This window comes from Hydractinia symbiolongicarpus, chromosome 6 (genome assembly GCF_029227915.1).
Source record: "Hydractinia symbiolongicarpus strain clone_291-10 chromosome 6, HSymV2.1, whole genome shotgun sequence".
Taxonomy (NCBI): Eukaryota; Metazoa; Cnidaria; class Hydrozoa; order Anthoathecata; family Hydractiniidae; genus Hydractinia; species Hydractinia symbiolongicarpus.
The window spans coordinates 10,689,793-10,706,582 of record NC_079880.1 but is presented as its reverse complement, the minus strand read 5'-3'; the positions used below and the strand labels follow the sequence as shown (position 1 = coordinate 10,706,582).

The window sequence follows — 16,790 nt, the reverse complement described above, 5'->3', positions numbered from 1 at the left end:
CTGTACGTGAATTATTAGTTTTTGAGTGTTAATAACAGAACTAGCCTGTTGAACGGTACAAAAGGTACAAAACATAATATTTTTACAAATAAATCATTTTGAATTGTTATTTATGTTCAGTTGCTTTCGCCAGGTCGTTTGTTATTTGTTTTTGTGATCTGAAATTTTATGAAGTTGGATTTGTATTTGCTTACAAGGAGTTTCAACAGGCTAAAATTCTTCAAAAATAGTTGTTTTTATTGATTTTTACGTTTCGTCTAGTTTTCAAAAAAGCGGTGTTTACAAACTTGAACTCATTTTTCTACTTTCATATTTTTCTTTCGTCTTTATCTGGGTCAGTTAAAATAATTAATTAATAACTAGCTGAATACCCGTGGGGGAATCCACTGAATCTCTCATTAAACCGATGTAAGAGATACCAATAACCACTAGAACAAAACGTCCAAAAAAATAAATATGTGCAGCAATAAAAAAATAACAATAAAAGAGAAAAAAACCCTGGGATTGAAGTTGCTCACAATCTGCGTTATATTTGTACCCGCTGAAACAGAACGCTTAAAAATATAAGCATGTCCAGCAACAAATAAAAATGCAAAAAGTTTAACAAAATCGAAGGTGGCTATCAAATCTGTTAAAACTATATACTTGCTTTGCCATACCCGAAATATAAAAGGGAAAATGGTATACCAGACATTAGAAAAAATCGATAAGTCACACAAATAAGGTTATTGCAAAGTTTCCACAACGTACAGATTCTAATGCATCATACCAAATTAGCTATTTAGTCTATTGCATATAGCAACCTTCCCAATGCGCAAACGTGCAGTGCATGATAACAATGCAGTGTTTTCGAATTGAAGAATCGAATATTATTTTAAACGGTAACGTAACAGATGTAAACATTGATTTAACTTTGTTTACATTAAGGTTTATTATAACCACATCAACCACTTCGTAGCGTTAAAAACAGTAACAACGAAAAAATACTTTCTACATTTTATATAAACTCTTCTCTATTATATACGCGCTGTATTTTATAAGAATAGTGTTTTTTTTTTCGTTTCGGCCTTCATGTTCTTAGCTTTCCCTGGTGTACTTGCCCATTGTTTTGGAGATAAAAAGGTTCAGTCATACAAATTTTTATATTAAAAGAAACAACCAAGCTTAGACATATTCTTAGGATATTCTGACCCATTGTTTAGAGTATATTCTTACAAAAAACGTTAAATATGTTCAGGCAAAGACAAAACAAATTTAACTTCATATTAAAGGGAAAGTTTAGCTGCAAGCGTGTAAACGGCTTAAAAACGTCGCTTTACATTTTAGATTCTTATAAAAATTGTGTCAAAAGAAAACGCATTTAAGCTCAGACGCAACAAGGAACTAAAAATTTAAAGGAAAAGCTGAGCTCTGAAAGTTAAAACGGTTAAAAAAAAACCTACACACCTAAACTTATCTCTTTACCAGATAAACTAAACAACACACCTGCCTTTCTTTGGCTTTCTCAGTTAGATAGCGTCTCTGGATAAAAGACCAATCAGTTTTTTACTTCGATTATTAAACTTCGCTTCATCCCAAAGAAAACAAATTGAAAATGTATAGCTAGCTACAATCAGTTCTCTTTTTGACGTTATATTATCGTACGTTTTTCTTCTTTATAACAAATATTTCTAGGAACAACATAAACTTTTTTTATTCTCGCTCGACATCAACAGTCGCTCTACAATGACAACAGTTTTGTTCTTTACTTCTTAGATTCGAATCATCATTCGAATTCGATAGTTTTTTTAAAAGAAAGCAACTTCGGTCCCAGAACACAAAAAAGATAGAAGAAGCAAATAAGCTTTTTTAATCTAACCTCGTGATGAGTAAACCTTGTTTGAAATAACTTTTTTCAGGATTACTTTGAAAAAGAGACAACTTTCTTCGCTTCGGTTTTCATTTTTCAGTTAATAAACTTTGTTTCCGAGAGATACGGCGCGCACTTGGTGAACCGGGGGTAAAATTTAATTATTCTATCTTAAACGACCAGCGGGGCTTTTACAACAAAAAAACAAATAAAACCATTTAAAATTAAAATAAAAATTAGTTTTAATGAGTAAGGAAAAAGATTTTATTTAAAAAAAAAAATAAGAAAAGAGAATTTAATATTTATATAGCAACCCCCTGATTTGGGTTTTCTTTAACTTGGTAAATTTTAGCGTAACGCCACGTCGTAAGAAAGTGACCTGTGATTTGTGTGACGTGGCCTCACCGTGCGCACACACACACAAGGCGTATTAATATATAGATACCGTGGTTACTTTTTTTGCACAATAACTCCTCTACGGCGGAGCAAATACTCCGCCGTAGAGGCAATAATAAATCAGTAATACGTCGTAGAACTTTCTGTCGTAACGGCTGGATTATTTTATCTAAAATCATCTTACCAAATTATTTTGCGAACTGATTTTTTTGTAAAAGTCAAAAGCATTATTTCGTGATTTTCCCTTTGTCTTCACCATTTAAAAATATTTTCGCACTAATCTTTTTCTTTTCTTTTTTTTTTTGCAGATAGGGTGTGTTTGATCCTATTTCGCTTTTTTTCATTTTAAAAAACGAGCAGTGTTTTCTCTTTTAAACATTCAAGTGTTTAGGATCGTGTCGTGTAATGTGTTTCACAACGGATGAACCACACGTTGGTGGATTCTATTTGTCGTTAGGTATGCAACGCGGTGTTAGTTACGCAATGTGTCGTTAGGTATGCAATGTGAAGTAGCAGTTACTAGCGCCAAATTTTTTAGCAACAAAATGTCGCGACACTTCTAGAACAATTTGCAGGTGATTATTAAAAAACATATGCGGCTACCAAGTGGGCACTAGACGCTTTTTAAGACGTCTAAAATTGGTCTTTTTCAGATACAGACGTCTTCTGACCTAATCAAGACGTACTATATACGGCTTTCTGCAGACGAGATTTACAAGACAATTTTTAGATGTTTTTGAGACGTTCTAGTTCGACGCGGTTTAATGCGGTCTCGCTAAAGCCGTCTATGAAACGGGTCCTCCCTTCTCTGCAGAGAAAGGAATAGGGTCAAAAAAGGGCAAACATGGTGTATGTACTTATTTTAAGGCCGTTCTCAATGTCTAGTATAAGATTAGGGAAATTATATTTCTGCAAAAAGGTGCGTTGATAGATTGCATGTAGAATATAACATATTGTTTTTGTTTAGCTTGGTCCGTTCTGCGCCAGGAACATGCCTTGTCAACATGGTACATGTGAAGACACATGTGACAATAATGGTTACAAGTGTACCTGTTATGGTAAGTCAACGAAGCCTTCTTTACCGTAGTTTACTTCTGACGTAAGTCAGTAACAGAGAGTTTAACGTCATTGGGGGCTTCCGCTATAATGACAAGTTCTTTCTCCTCTGACTGTAACTATGTTACATTACCGCTAGAGATATCCAATCAGTAGATGGCCGTAAATGTGCTGTCGACACTACAATTGAAGGTCGCTGGAGTGGGGGCTCGAACCTACGAACTCAACCCGAATGCGCTACCAACACACCATTTCCCCAAAATAAAGTCTATTTTTTGAAGCAACACAGTTCAGAACCGTCGCATGCTCGTTATAACTTTTGAACTAATTATGCCAGTTTAGAATTCAGAATGTTGTTCTTTGGAATTCTATTTTAACGTTGAAATTTATATATAACTTCCATATTACCAAATATCTAGAAAACGATTGGGAATTGCAAGCTGGCCATGTTTGCTTTGGTGCAAAGGGTAACAACTATGGTAGTATAATACTTCGTTCAACTGGCGTGCTTACAAAATTGAGACTGCTACACACAGGTGAAGCGTCATTAAACTGTAACATGCATCGCTGTAGTAGCGGTTCAAAATGGGGATGCTGCGTAACCGCTGGTGAAATTTATATTATCATTACAAATAAAGAAAATGAAATCATAGCACCGGAGACCATGCCAAAAAGATATTCCTACAAACTGCCAGGATTTGATCAAAATTCGGCTTTCATTCAATTCGATGTGTACAACACCACGGTAAAGGTTGGTGACGAGTTGAGAATTTGGCATTTACAGGATATAAAAGATAAATCTGAATATAACAATGAAGGGAGATCGTGTGCGAATGTTTATGCTGTATTTTGCGATTAGTTGTTATCGCGATTTTTTTGATTAAACGTGTGTTTTTATGGTGACAATATAACACTTAACACAGTTATCTCCTTATCATTTCTGATCGGCCCTAATTTTGTCGGTTCAATCTTTCATTGGTCCTAATATTTAGTCAGGTAGGAAATCACAGCAAAGAATGGAAGTTAGTAAAAAAGGATACTTCAAAATCTTTATTGATGAAAACACTCCAATAGTATGAAAAAAGAATGAGAAATCTATATTATATAGCCTTACCAAGAAACTGGTTTAATTTTTTGCTCAAATTGATAACATTTGCAAATCTTAGTAAAATCGACTTTTTGACTATATTTAAATTTCCTCAATTCATTATTCGACCTTATTTTTTGTTAGTCGTACCTTTTACTTACAATTAGTCGTACATTTTACTTACAAAAAATTTGGACAAACAGTGTAAGTCGATTCACGTCTTCTACTTGCACCTGCGAATGGAATTTTTCTTTATAGTAAATGTTATTTGTATTTTATATCATTTATTATCTCTTTAATAATAGCCGTCTTCTGTCTGTCTGTGTGTCCGCAAAAGCGGCGTCCCGTAACGGAAACACGAAATTTTTAAATTGTGCACGAATACCAAATGTGATATATTTTTATCCACTTTGTTGCGACGGTTAAATATAAAGAACGAGCGAACGCAACGGGCGACCTCGTGGATTTTTCCACGGGTTAACGACTATCTATATTATAATACCCGTATACGTCTGTCCGTCTGTCTGTCACGCAAAATGGTAGCTTAGCTGCGCAAGTAGCGAAACGCACGCAATGCGGTATAAAAAGGATGGGCTAACCCGTGGATTTTTCTACAGGCTAACGACTAGTCTTATATGTTAATACCCGTTTACGTCTGTCACGCAAAATGGTACCGCAAGTGCGGTATAAAAAGGATCTGTGCATTTTTTTCACGGGCCACTGGCTAGTCTTATGTATCAACCATTTCCATAACCTACTTTTTGTGAAATTTATGATAAGTTTCTGCACTTCAGGCTATTCTAGTGTGTGTACAAAAACTGCCAAATGATTGGTCAAGAAATATGTCGCCTATCTACTGTGTAACGTTTTTTACTAAATGCTTTTTTTTCTTTTAACAATAACTTTAATATTTATGTTAGAAATTTTAGTGTAAGCATGTCTATACATTTTTTAAACTTCAGTAATCTCATCTTTTTTTCAATTTTGGATAAAGTGCTGTGTATATTTATACATGGATATGCCAGAAGAAAGTCTTTTAATAATAGTAATAAAAATAATAATAAAAATTTTTAAACTTTTTTGTCCGTTTTTTGCCAATCTCGTTCTCAGAACTTCTTTTTCGCTTTCTAGATATCAGAAAAAGAAGTCCTGGGAACGAGATTGCATTTTTGCATGAAAGATGTCATATTTGAAATACGCTCTTGGCGATGGATTTGATTTTAACCTAACACCGCAGGGCAGGTTTTCTATATTATAATACCCGTATACGTCTGTCTGTCTGTCACGCAAAATGGTAGCTTAGCTGCGCAATAGCAAGAGCACGCAATGCGGTATAAAAAGGACGGGCGAACCCGTGGATTTTCCACGGGCTAACGACTAGTTAGAACAATAAGCCGATTTAGAAAAAACGTCCACAAGCAAAAATCTCTGCCGCTATATAGAGGTTTTATTATTTGTTAAACAGCGTTAGGCTGTACACAACCGCAACAACAGTGTATCTCTCAACTTCGTTTTTTATATTTGAACGGCCATCCAAATATAAAAAGCCTGACAAGCCCTGGGGACGAGGTTGTGTATCTCTGTATGTGATTAAATTAAGGAGATGTTAGCATTGTAAATACACAATTTAACATACACAAGTGAACTCATAGTTGAAATATGCAATTAATGTTAATATTAAAAGGGTCATTAACTAGAGTGGAGTTTGGACTTGTTTTTTGGAATTTTTGCGTCATGAAAAAACTCAGCAATAAACAAAAAAGCACTGAAAGCTCGTTAAAGAAATAATAATATTTTATTTAGACGCCTTCGAGACGTTCGGGCGTTTATTCAAACATCTAAGACATCAACCTCGTCCTCAGGGCATCGTTTATCCAAGCACCATCCCAACACTATTTACTGTGGCTAGAACTATCAGAAAGCGCAGCGCCGTTGAAAAGCAAATAGCCTGGGGACGAAGTTGTCTTGTATCTTTTCTGTCATAAACAGCGATATGAGCATGAACATTCGTATAAGATACAAAATGGCCTAGGGACGAAGTTGTTGAGACAGGCCATGTATCGGAAAGTAAAAAAGCAATTAGGAAAGAGATTAAGGAAACAATTAAAAAGCTCTGTTTTTTACAATATCGGATAGCATTTTACTTTTACATATGCTTACAAATGTGAGTTTTAAAACATTTTTTTAAATTACAATAATTATACACAAACAAGGTGCCCTGTTGTGGAACTTTTCATGCCATATTGGAATCGCTCAAAAGTGAAGCACGTTTAAATTAAAATTTATCAGAGATAAGTTAAAAATATATATTAAATATGTCATTATATATATATTACAAAAAATAACATATCCCCTGGCTGGTAAAGAGGTTTCTTCAGTTTCGATACTTGACTCGAAATTTATATGAAGTGGCAATTCACCATCTCGAAAAGTTGACAACTCTTTTTAATGTTAGTGAAATTATTTCACACGTAGCAAGCTATTTTAGTATTATTGACAACCGCAATCATTTACAATCATGTCAGAGTAGGTTTTCATGACTACGTTATTGGATCTATCTAAGTAGAGTACCTTTAACGGCTCAAGCCGTACTGGGGCACAACAGGGCTCAGGAATTTTCTCTGGCATCATCATGTGGACTAATGTTTGTATAATGGCATGATTACTTGCGTTCATGTTCTCATGTAACGGGAATTTGCACTCTCCACCGCAGTACGCAGCTTTATATCCTTCTGGTGCTATTATCCAATCGTTCCAACCTAGATCTCTGAATGCTATATACAGTGGGTGTCTCCCGCATGTGGAGTTATGACGTTTCAAGTTACGAAAACTCCCAGACATTGAGCCTCTCGGAAATAAATGATCCAAATTTCTACGTCTTCTCTCCCTCGCTTGTGTTTTATAATCGGTGTCTCCATCCTCGGGTAACTGCTCGGCTAAGATTTCATCCTCATCTCCAGAGTGATAAAAAGAAACCAAAAAAGGCCTGTTCTCGTCGTCACTGCGAAGGTCAATGAGTCCACATTCTTTAAACGCTTTGACTTGATTGGTCAATGTTTCGCAAACAACAAGAATACCGTTGTTTTGTGACGGATCTTCTTTCCACGATATTGACGCTTTAAGGACGTCAAATTCATGCCACTGCGATTCTGTCGCATTAACTATGCGGGAAGCCAATACCAGATATCGCGTTTTCGGAATAATAATTTTGTATACAGTCACTCTTAAGACGTTATCAGCTAGCTTCTTTTTACTCACATTCAGAAATATGCGAACCTCCGATGCTAATGTGTCTTCGATCACGAGATTTGACTCGACGTCAAAAAACATTGCGCCGTCTTCATCGCTTGCGTTTGGACGGGGAACAAGCCCTAAAAAGATTTAGGACAATTTAAACATGTAAAATACATTTTTTAGTTGTTTTCTCTTCTGTAACTCCAGAACTTATTTCAGCAATCCTAAATAGATCTAGTTCTAATCTTTGCCCAAACAGTGTTCCCAACGCTGAAGTGGTCGAGCACGGGGCAAATCGATCAAAATTCTCGGTCAACATTTTCGTCAACATTTTGAGCAACTACGTTCTACTGAAACGTGGCCATTCATTGTCTTTTTTATTTTTTTTTATTTTTTTTTATTTATCAGAATATTTATACAGGATATGTACATTTCAGTTTTAAAAAACTGCTATAAATATGTGTCCTGTTTAAAATATAAAAGTAATGATTTAAAAAATAAATTATATATAAAATATGCTCTAAAGTTACTATAGATATGTTAAAAAGTAGAAAACTATTTAAAAGAAAAATATTTATATAATAGACAAAGAAGATAACAAACATACCCAAACAGACTATATCCAAACAAATGTGAGAGAGAAGGGTAAATTTACTAAGTATATATTAAAAATAGACAAGAAGCCTCAAGGCTTGAAGATTTCCGCCTTGTCAAGAGAAACTTTCCACAGAGCAAAACGTCCAATGGTCGACCCAAGGCTGAGATTTCCAATTTAAAAACAGGATAAATGATTGAATAATTGCGCAAAACTATGTGACTTAACCGCTTTTTTAGGCTTTTTGACTATTCCATTTCTTGAGTAGTTTTAGTTGTAAAAACAATGATTTGAGTCTGGGATTGTGAGTCTAAGGTTCATGTTCTTATAACATTGTTCCTATATAAAAAAGGGGTTAAAGTAACCTGGTCTGAAAAGTATTAAATATGGGCGACAAATAACGCAATTTAGATATACTTCAATTTAATTACACCTGAATAAATAACAAAAATATACAGATTTACACACAGTTATAAAAAGTATAAAAACTTGGGATCTACCTAGAAAGTTATAAGCAAACGTTTTTATGAGAAGACAGACATATTGCATCGTCCAATTAAAAGTTAAAACTTTTCCTCAATTCAAATCCTAATGTTGTGGAAAACTCTTCTAGGAAAATTACAACTTCACATAATTGTACCTTAATCTGATGACAAAAATAAATATCCAACGATGGTTATCTGTTTTAAAAGTTTTTTTAAACTAATTTTTTGAAAACGCATTATCACTAACAAAATTTTCAGCAGCAAAGTATTTTATTTTGAAAAAGGTTCGGCCAAATTTTGATTTCGATAAACAGATTCTGTGGCTTGCACCTGCTCATGATCCCAGGATTTTGTTTGTTCTTTTTCGGGGGTAGGGGTAGTGAGGGAGCGGGGTAGGGGAGAGGGGGTAAGTGTTGTCTTCTAGTGTGATTTAATTATTATGATGTCTTAAGTAAAAACGTGACGAAGCGTCATGAGAGGGTAGGTGTTTCTGAAAAGGGAAGTTTAACGTTACGTAAGTATTGAACAGTCCCCACTCATGTTGGTTTGTTTAATAAAAAGTATTTCGTTACAGTTCTTACTTTATGGGTTGTCTAAACAAGACGAATTAGTTTGACTTAATAAGGCGAATTAATTTGACTAAAGGAGACAAATTAATTTGACTAAGCGAGACAAAACTCGACTAAACGGAGATGATATGACGAATTATTTTGGCTAAGCAATGTGACGAATTATTCATAACAAATCTGGCACACGAAAAATGAGCTGGAAAAGGGAGGGAGATGGCGGATTAATGATTCAACTTGGGGTCATTAAACAATAACATTGACTTCTGTCTTTCCAACAACAACAGAAAAAGTTTCTATTTGTGGAAATCCTTCGTCACCCAGTCCATGTATGACATTTTAGTATGACCGTCAACTAGACCACGTATGATATTTTAGTATGATCGGCTACTCTCCAAATCTATGAGATTGCAGTGTAATTCAATCAAGCATCTCGTACTTATTTTTATTGTGAAGTTATATGCCCAAATTAATATATAATTCAATACATAATGACAATCGTATTATATTTAAACACAGTATGAATATCCTAAAACCCTTAAAGTGGCATCAAAAAAGATTTGGTTCTGATAAAAATTAATATGCTGTATCAAGTGCCGTGAAATCGTTTGTGTGCAGTATTATATGTTGTGAAATCGTTTGTGTGCCGTATTATATGCCGTGAAATCGTTTGTGTGCTGTATTATATGTCGTGAAGTCGTTTGTGTGTCGTATTATATGCCGTGAAATCGTTTGTGTGCCGTATTATATGCCGTGAAATCGTTTGTGTGCCGTATTTTATGCCGTAAAATCGTTTTCATTTAAAACACGATTGTCAAAAGATTGTCATTATCCTTTTTACCCTGACGTAAAAGATAAAAATCTCGATTTTTCCTGAGATCAAAAGAAAACTTTATAGCTGGATTATTTTCTATTTTTAAAACTCTCTTTACACTATGTATATTAATTAGGCAAATTTTAGAAGCTCTGTGGTCAATGGTCGAACGTTTATTTATTATGGGGATTTTTGTATTTGTTTTTAAAATGACTTATTTAAATATTTTGTATAAATATTGTGTTTTGCAATCTTTATTATCATTATTAGATTATTAATAAAATAATTTTTGGGACTGAGTGTTCCAAGCTTAACCTGACGTTTTTGACCAATCTGAAGTATATTTACTTGATAACCCAAATTGTTACGAAATAAACAGCTAGTGGAGTGAAAGCTCTTACCGTTATTAACAAAACTAATTATCGTGTCGGCCTTGTGCAACAAGTCGGTACTGTTTCCCGTAACTGTCGTGTTCATCGTACTTTCTGTCGTATTTTGAGAGACAGCTTTTTCTTGCACAGTCTCGTATAAGCCAATCATATACTTCTTGGCAGATGATGTCACATCCCGTGAAAAAGACTGGATCAGGTCCGGACGTGGTCGGTTATCCATACCGAAAATTTCGAGTACATTTTTCTCAATCTCACTACGAGTGCCTTGTGGAATACACATCACTTCATGCTGTATCATTTCAAATACACCATAAATATAAATACACATCTGTAGTAGTCTCATTTTGATTTGAGTATAACAGAAGTTTAATTCTTAAAAATCCAGTCTGTCTTTTGTAACCTTTTTTTTCTCTCTGTTAGAATCAGTTTGTTCTTCACGTTGATCAACATAAAGTTTTAAACAATTTAACGTTCTAACAAAAATCTCCTGCCACTTGTAGTTTTTGTTTTATCGTTTCGGTATCTATGACGCGGTCAGGAGCCACTTTCGTCTCCTTTTATCACGAATTAAGTTGTCAATCATACTCTAAACATCGCAGCAGGACCACTTCAGATAAGTACACAAAACTTCAAGTGTTTGTAATTGTCCATAATGTTGTTTTTACGCTTAATTTATGATAATTTATATTGAACTTATAATAATTTATGTTGAATTGGAGATAATTAATGTAACATTTCTGATAATTTAATATCAGATATTGTAATTGGATTGTGTTATATCTGATACATGTTAAAGATTATCCAAAGAAAAATACGCTGATACAAAAAAAAACATTTAGATGCTTTTTGTGTGCGATAACTTTCTAGTGAGAAACAGGCCTTAAATATACTTTTTAACGTCATTTTTAGGTTGATAAGATCGTCGGAAACATCGTTTTTGGTTTGTGGAGTGTATCTAACTTTGTCATTTGTTCCATGCTTTTTCTTTCCGTCTAATTATCTTGGTTTGTTTAATTAAAACGACCTCAAACCATCCTGTGTTTAGCTTACACGTGGTAAAGTTTATAGTCCCATATAAATTTCTTCTCTCTTTTGATCAGCCAACTAAGATTTCAGAAGTCAAATGTTGTAACGTGACGCACCAGTCACGTATTTGATGTCGCATCGCACGCTGTATGTTTCTTATATTAGGTGTATTTCACGCAGGCAGTAAAAATAACAACTTCTCATGTGTTTACTAAACCGCTAATTGGTGCAAAGGGTGAATAGATTTCCCCTTTGTTTGTCTCTCCTTTGCCTTGTCTTTTTAACACAGTCATTTTTTTGTCAATGAAACAGTATTTGAATCTATATCGTAATCCTCGCCATGGGTATGTTTATTTATCTGTCTGAGTCAAAATAGGAGCTGCGAGTAGCGATGGAGTAATTTGTAATTCGCCTGTACTCGTCTTTGATTCGTCTGTAACTCTTTTGTACTCGCCTGTGATTTGTTTTTAACCAGTCTTTAACTCGTTTGTAACTCGTCTGAACTCGTCTGTATTCGTCTGTACTCGTCTACATATTCGTCTGTAGTTTTAAAGCAGATTTAATACTCAATTTAAGTAATGTTCTGTTGAATAACTTCTTACAAGCGCTGTAGCTTTCCACCAAAATTTCTGTTTTCAATGCGAAAAAGCTTGTTATCACCATAAATGACCTCTTTCATGACTGCAACAGCCTAAGGGCTTGGGACCGCTACCTCTTTCTCTTACAAGTCGTTTCGGTCATGGTTAATAGGAGAAAGACTTTGATCAAAAGATACGTTTTGACAATGTAGGTGGTTCAAATCTCACGTTGTTTCTTTCTTTGATTCTTTGCGTTTTGAAAATGCTTAATAATGCGATTGGTTTCAACTTAATAAAACAGATTCAAAACGCTCTTTATGTTCGCCTGACGTACATATTTCGGGACTATTTCGTACATCTTTACACGTAGTTGCGTAAAAATCCACAATAATTCGCTTGTTTTATTTATTTTCCGCATTGGCGCCGCAAAATCAATTACTCTGCTAGGGCAGGAAGAGCGCAGCCCATTTGCACACACATGCGCATACGGATGTTTTTATAAATACTAGTCGTTAACCCGTAGAAAAATCCATGAGAATTCGTTCGTTGTACGTAATTTCCGCATCAGTTTTTCCTGCATTCGTGTGGGGCGAGATCCGAAAAAAAGTTGAGCGCAACGGCTATTAATATAAAGAATATTCAGTAGCCAGTAGATCAATCCACGGCTTCGCCTGTCCTTTATACCTTGCATTTCGTGTGTCTGTAGGACAATTATGAAATTGCGCTAAGACTCGTAATTATTAACAAAAAGACGTTTTTGTGATATTATTTTAATAATGACTTTAAATTTCATTAGAAGTACACCAATTAAATCAGCAGGTTTTTTTCATACTAAACTTTGGGATGGTTGATAAAAGAAAGACGATCCTCTTTACATATTAATATGTTTAACAAAGTATAGACTTTGATCTCAACGTACATTAACAAATTGTTGTCCAAAGGGAATGTTCAAAGCCAATTTGTGCGATAGAGACAATTTTTGAAGATATGTTGCACAGTCTTTATTTATGTCTAAAATTTCACTGTGAGGATATGCAACTATTTTTTTGCACAGAATTATGTGAAATTTTTGCGTGAAACTTATTCTGCAAATCTATATTATAACTAGTCCTCAACCAGCGGAAAAAACCACCGGGTCGCCCGTCCTTTATATATCGCATTTAAAATTCTTAGATTGAGTTAACTGGAAGAAAGTGTAGTCTGTTTTCTATTTACTTTAGCTAGAGTAGAGATGGCATATAACCACACTTTTTAAAAAACACGGTCAAACTCTTATAAAAATTATCATAGACAATTTCACTTGTGACGTCACAACTTTTGTCACGCCTCTTTGCACAAAAATCTATTAATATGCGTAAAAAATCCCTAATAAGCGGTGCTTAGTCATCCATATCAAGGGTAAGTCCCTATCATACAAAAATGAGTAAAAAGGGGGAATACCGCTAATAATCAACGCATTCGCAATAAAGAGGGAAATAACTGTGTTAGTTGGGCAGAATGAAATCCTCTGACGACGTTAAAAGTATATAATAAAGATGAGTTGGCTTAGGAATGCCATCAGCAAACTATATAGCACCCTGTCGGCACCAGTGGCACCAACTCGCGACGCCCTTGCCGATCGATTACAGAGTGTGCGGAATACCGTTTCATTCTAATACAATAGGGCAAAGGAACAAATTTCGGGAGGTACAACGCTTCACGACGAGATTGAACAGGAGGCAGGGGAGGACTACGTGGAGGATATTGAATATCAAGCCCCCGAGGACGATATCCAGATGTTGGAGGATGGAAATAGGATCAAAACATGGCGTTTTAACAAGCATTTGAATCAATCTCTGAAGCGCGCAATTGTGCAAAAAATTACACCACATATAGAAATGCGCGTTAAGGTTGTGTATAGCTTTAGCTGTGATATTTGCAAGGGTGGGGACGATGTGTCTGATTACCACAAAACAAAGAGCTCTGGGTCGCTGTCAAGTATAGCGGAAATCGAAGCGTTTGTAGAAGAATGCGAGATGAAGCGTCTCGATCTGGAGGATCACGAGTTCTGGACCAAGGCTTATTTACCACTCACTAGAACCCCCGAGACCCCGGGAGCATATGAGGGAAAAATTATCTTCAATCACGTACAGATCAAGGTGGTAAGTATGCGTGAACCTCTTTTGGGATGCCGCCCTCTCCCGGGTTGGTTGCGAAACAAAAGGTGCATGTACGCCATGGATGATGAGGATGCCAGAACGGACAACCTATGCCTCTGGAGAAGTCTTGCAGTAAAGGAGAGGGCAGATGTAGTACGGGGAACGGAACGTCTATCAAAAACAGCCTTCGCCCTGGCCCGAGATTACTACGAGAATTACTACGAGAATTACTACGTGCGAATGCGAGGGTGTCAAGGGGACGATCATTTGCAAAGGGGGGGAAGGTCAAACGTATGCCGGGCAGGGCCGAGAATGTCTTTTACGATGAGGGGTATAGCTATGATGCATCAAAATGGATAGAATACATGTCAAAACAAACCGGAAGGCATATTCATCATGCTTTATGCGGTCATGGTAGTGAACGTGTTATCCGTGATGGCAAAAGGGAGTGGAAAGTTGATGGCTATGAGCCTGTCACAAAAACTGTTTACGAGTACAATGGATGTAAGTTGCACGGATGTCCCTGTCTATCCGGGAGAACCAAGACGGACAAGACTCATTACACTGCAACCCTGTCTAAGAAAAGGACGATACGGGAAAAGGGCTACGACCTCGTCACGGCTTGGGAATATGAGAAACCACATAAAATCAAGAGGTACTTTCAGAAGGAGTTCAGACCATAACCTCACTACCTGGTATTTGATTTCGAAGCCCTCCTATCACCTTTAAATTACCGGCAAACATCCAATCTAACATACCTTTCGAAACATGTTCCGATAAGTGTTGGTATTGCCGATAGTTTGAATAGCCAGGTGACGTTCATCGAGCACGAGGACCCCAAGATCTTGGTTAAACAGTTTGTGGAGGAGCTGGAAAAGAGGCATACCTTCATTGTAAAAGAGGTCGAGAGAATGTACCCGAAGCCTGACGACTTTGATATGCTCTCCAAAAAGAACCAGAAGTTGTGGGATGGGTGGGTAAATCAACTAGCCTTAATAGGGTTTAATTCCGGCAAGTACGACATCAACCTGATCAAGCGGTATTTGTCGAATAGATCGCGTAAGACGATAAGATGAAGGTGGCGAAAAAAGATAATGACTACATGTTCCTTACTACCTCAAGGTTTAAATTTCTAGATTTCAAAGATTTCCTTGCTCCTGGTCTAAGCTATGACGGTCGTTGGAATGTAAGCTCGAAAAGCTTGTGTTTCCATATGAATGGTTGACGAGCCACGAGAAGTTGGACCATGTTGGACCTGTCGCGCATGAGGATTTTTATAGCCGTCTAGGTGGAAGAAACACACTATCTCGCGAAGTGTACGAGACATTCTGCGCCGGGTTCTACAGGCGGGTCACCATGATGGACTGGTTGCGTGAGTACAACCTAGCCAATGTGGAACCGTTTATTAAAGCCGTGGACAAGACAAGGTTGCAGTATTACGATGACTAGATAGATATTTTGAAGGATGCGGTCAGTATTCCAGGCGTGTCGATGCGCTACGTATTGAACAGGTCTCTACGACTGAACCCAAAGTTAGAGCTATACGCTCCGGGAGACCCATGCAGGCATAGGTGTAAGGACTCTTGTTATAGCAAGACTTGTAAGGCCTGCGAGGAGGTACGGAAAACATGTGAAAAATGTACGAGGAATGAAGCCTATGAGCTCCTACGGACGGGGATGGTGGGTGGTCCCGCGATCGTATTCTGTAGATACCACGAACGAAACGTGACGGGCATCATATCTCACGTGTACAAGGAAACCCACAAGTGCAAGACCATTCTAGGGTATGATGCAAACATGCTCTACCCAAGTACCTTGATGCAAGACTTTCCTTGTGGGAAGGAACAGTTGATCAAGGTGCCCACACTGACATCAGGACATAACTAAGAGCTACTAGCGCGAGGTGTGGTAGATGAATCGTTGTTTGGGTTTGCCCAGGTTGATAACGAGGTATCCGAAAATCTGCGCGAAAAGTTTAGTGAAATGGCTCCCCTGTTTGTCGTCAAGGAAATACCTGATGATCAAATCCCCGAGCACATAAACGAATACTTAAAAACTACGGGTCGCAAGCGTGTTCTGGGTACACGTAAGCTTCTGGGGTTGCTAAAGGCTGAAAAATCCTACTGTATACCCTTGTGCTAAAATGGTACCTTGAGCATGGGGTGAAAGTGACTGCCTTTTACCAGTTTCTAAAGTATGCCAGGGGTAGGCCCTTCGGCAATTAAAGGTAACTTGTTTTATGGCAAGATGATAGAGGATCTTGCGAGACTTTCAAATACTACATTTATGAGGGATGAAAAGGAGATTGATGCAGCCCTACGAAGTCCGTACCTAGAGGATCTTGAAGAGATTGTAGATGCATATGAGCTTAGAAAAGGCAAACACAAGTGTACTATTGATAGAGCTTAACAGTGTGGTATCGAGGTATATCAATTGGCCAAACTCCACATGCTCGAATTTTACCACGATTTTCTGGACAAGTATGTGAGTCGTCGGGACTTTGAGTACAATTACATGGACACCGACAGTGCGTATTTTTCCATCTCTGGAGAAGAGTTACGAGATGTCATTCGC

At 36.7% G+C, this 16,790-nt stretch overlaps 2 protein-coding genes across 2 annotated transcripts; one reads left to right on the top strand and one right to left on the bottom strand.

Moving 5' to 3' along the window:
• The first annotated feature begins 3,221 nt into the window (after positions 1 to 3,221).
• On the top strand, positions 3,222 to 4,329 carry LOC130647839 (uncharacterized). The gene is made up of 2 exons (XM_057453827.1): positions 3,222 to 3,303; positions 3,721 to 4,329. The coding sequence occupies exons 1-2, from the start codon at positions 3,237 to 3,239 to the stop codon at positions 4,158 to 4,160; spliced, it is 507 nt and encodes a 168-aa protein (XP_057309810.1). The 5' UTR covers positions 3,222 to 3,236; the 3' UTR covers positions 4,161 to 4,329.
• Positions 4,330 to 6,471: 2,142 nt separating this feature from the next.
• On the bottom strand, positions 6,472 to 11,026 carry LOC130647424 (bone morphogenetic protein 7-like). The gene is made up of 2 exons (XM_057453276.1): positions 10,484 to 11,026; positions 6,472 to 7,759 (listed from the first exon to the last, which is right to left on the bottom strand). Exons 1-2 carry the CDS (start codon positions 10,815 to 10,817, stop codon positions 6,879 to 6,881), a joined length of 1,215 nt encoding a protein of 404 aa, XP_057309259.1. The 5' UTR covers positions 10,818 to 11,026; the 3' UTR covers positions 6,472 to 6,878.
• Positions 11,027 to 16,790: the final 5,764 nt, after the last annotated feature.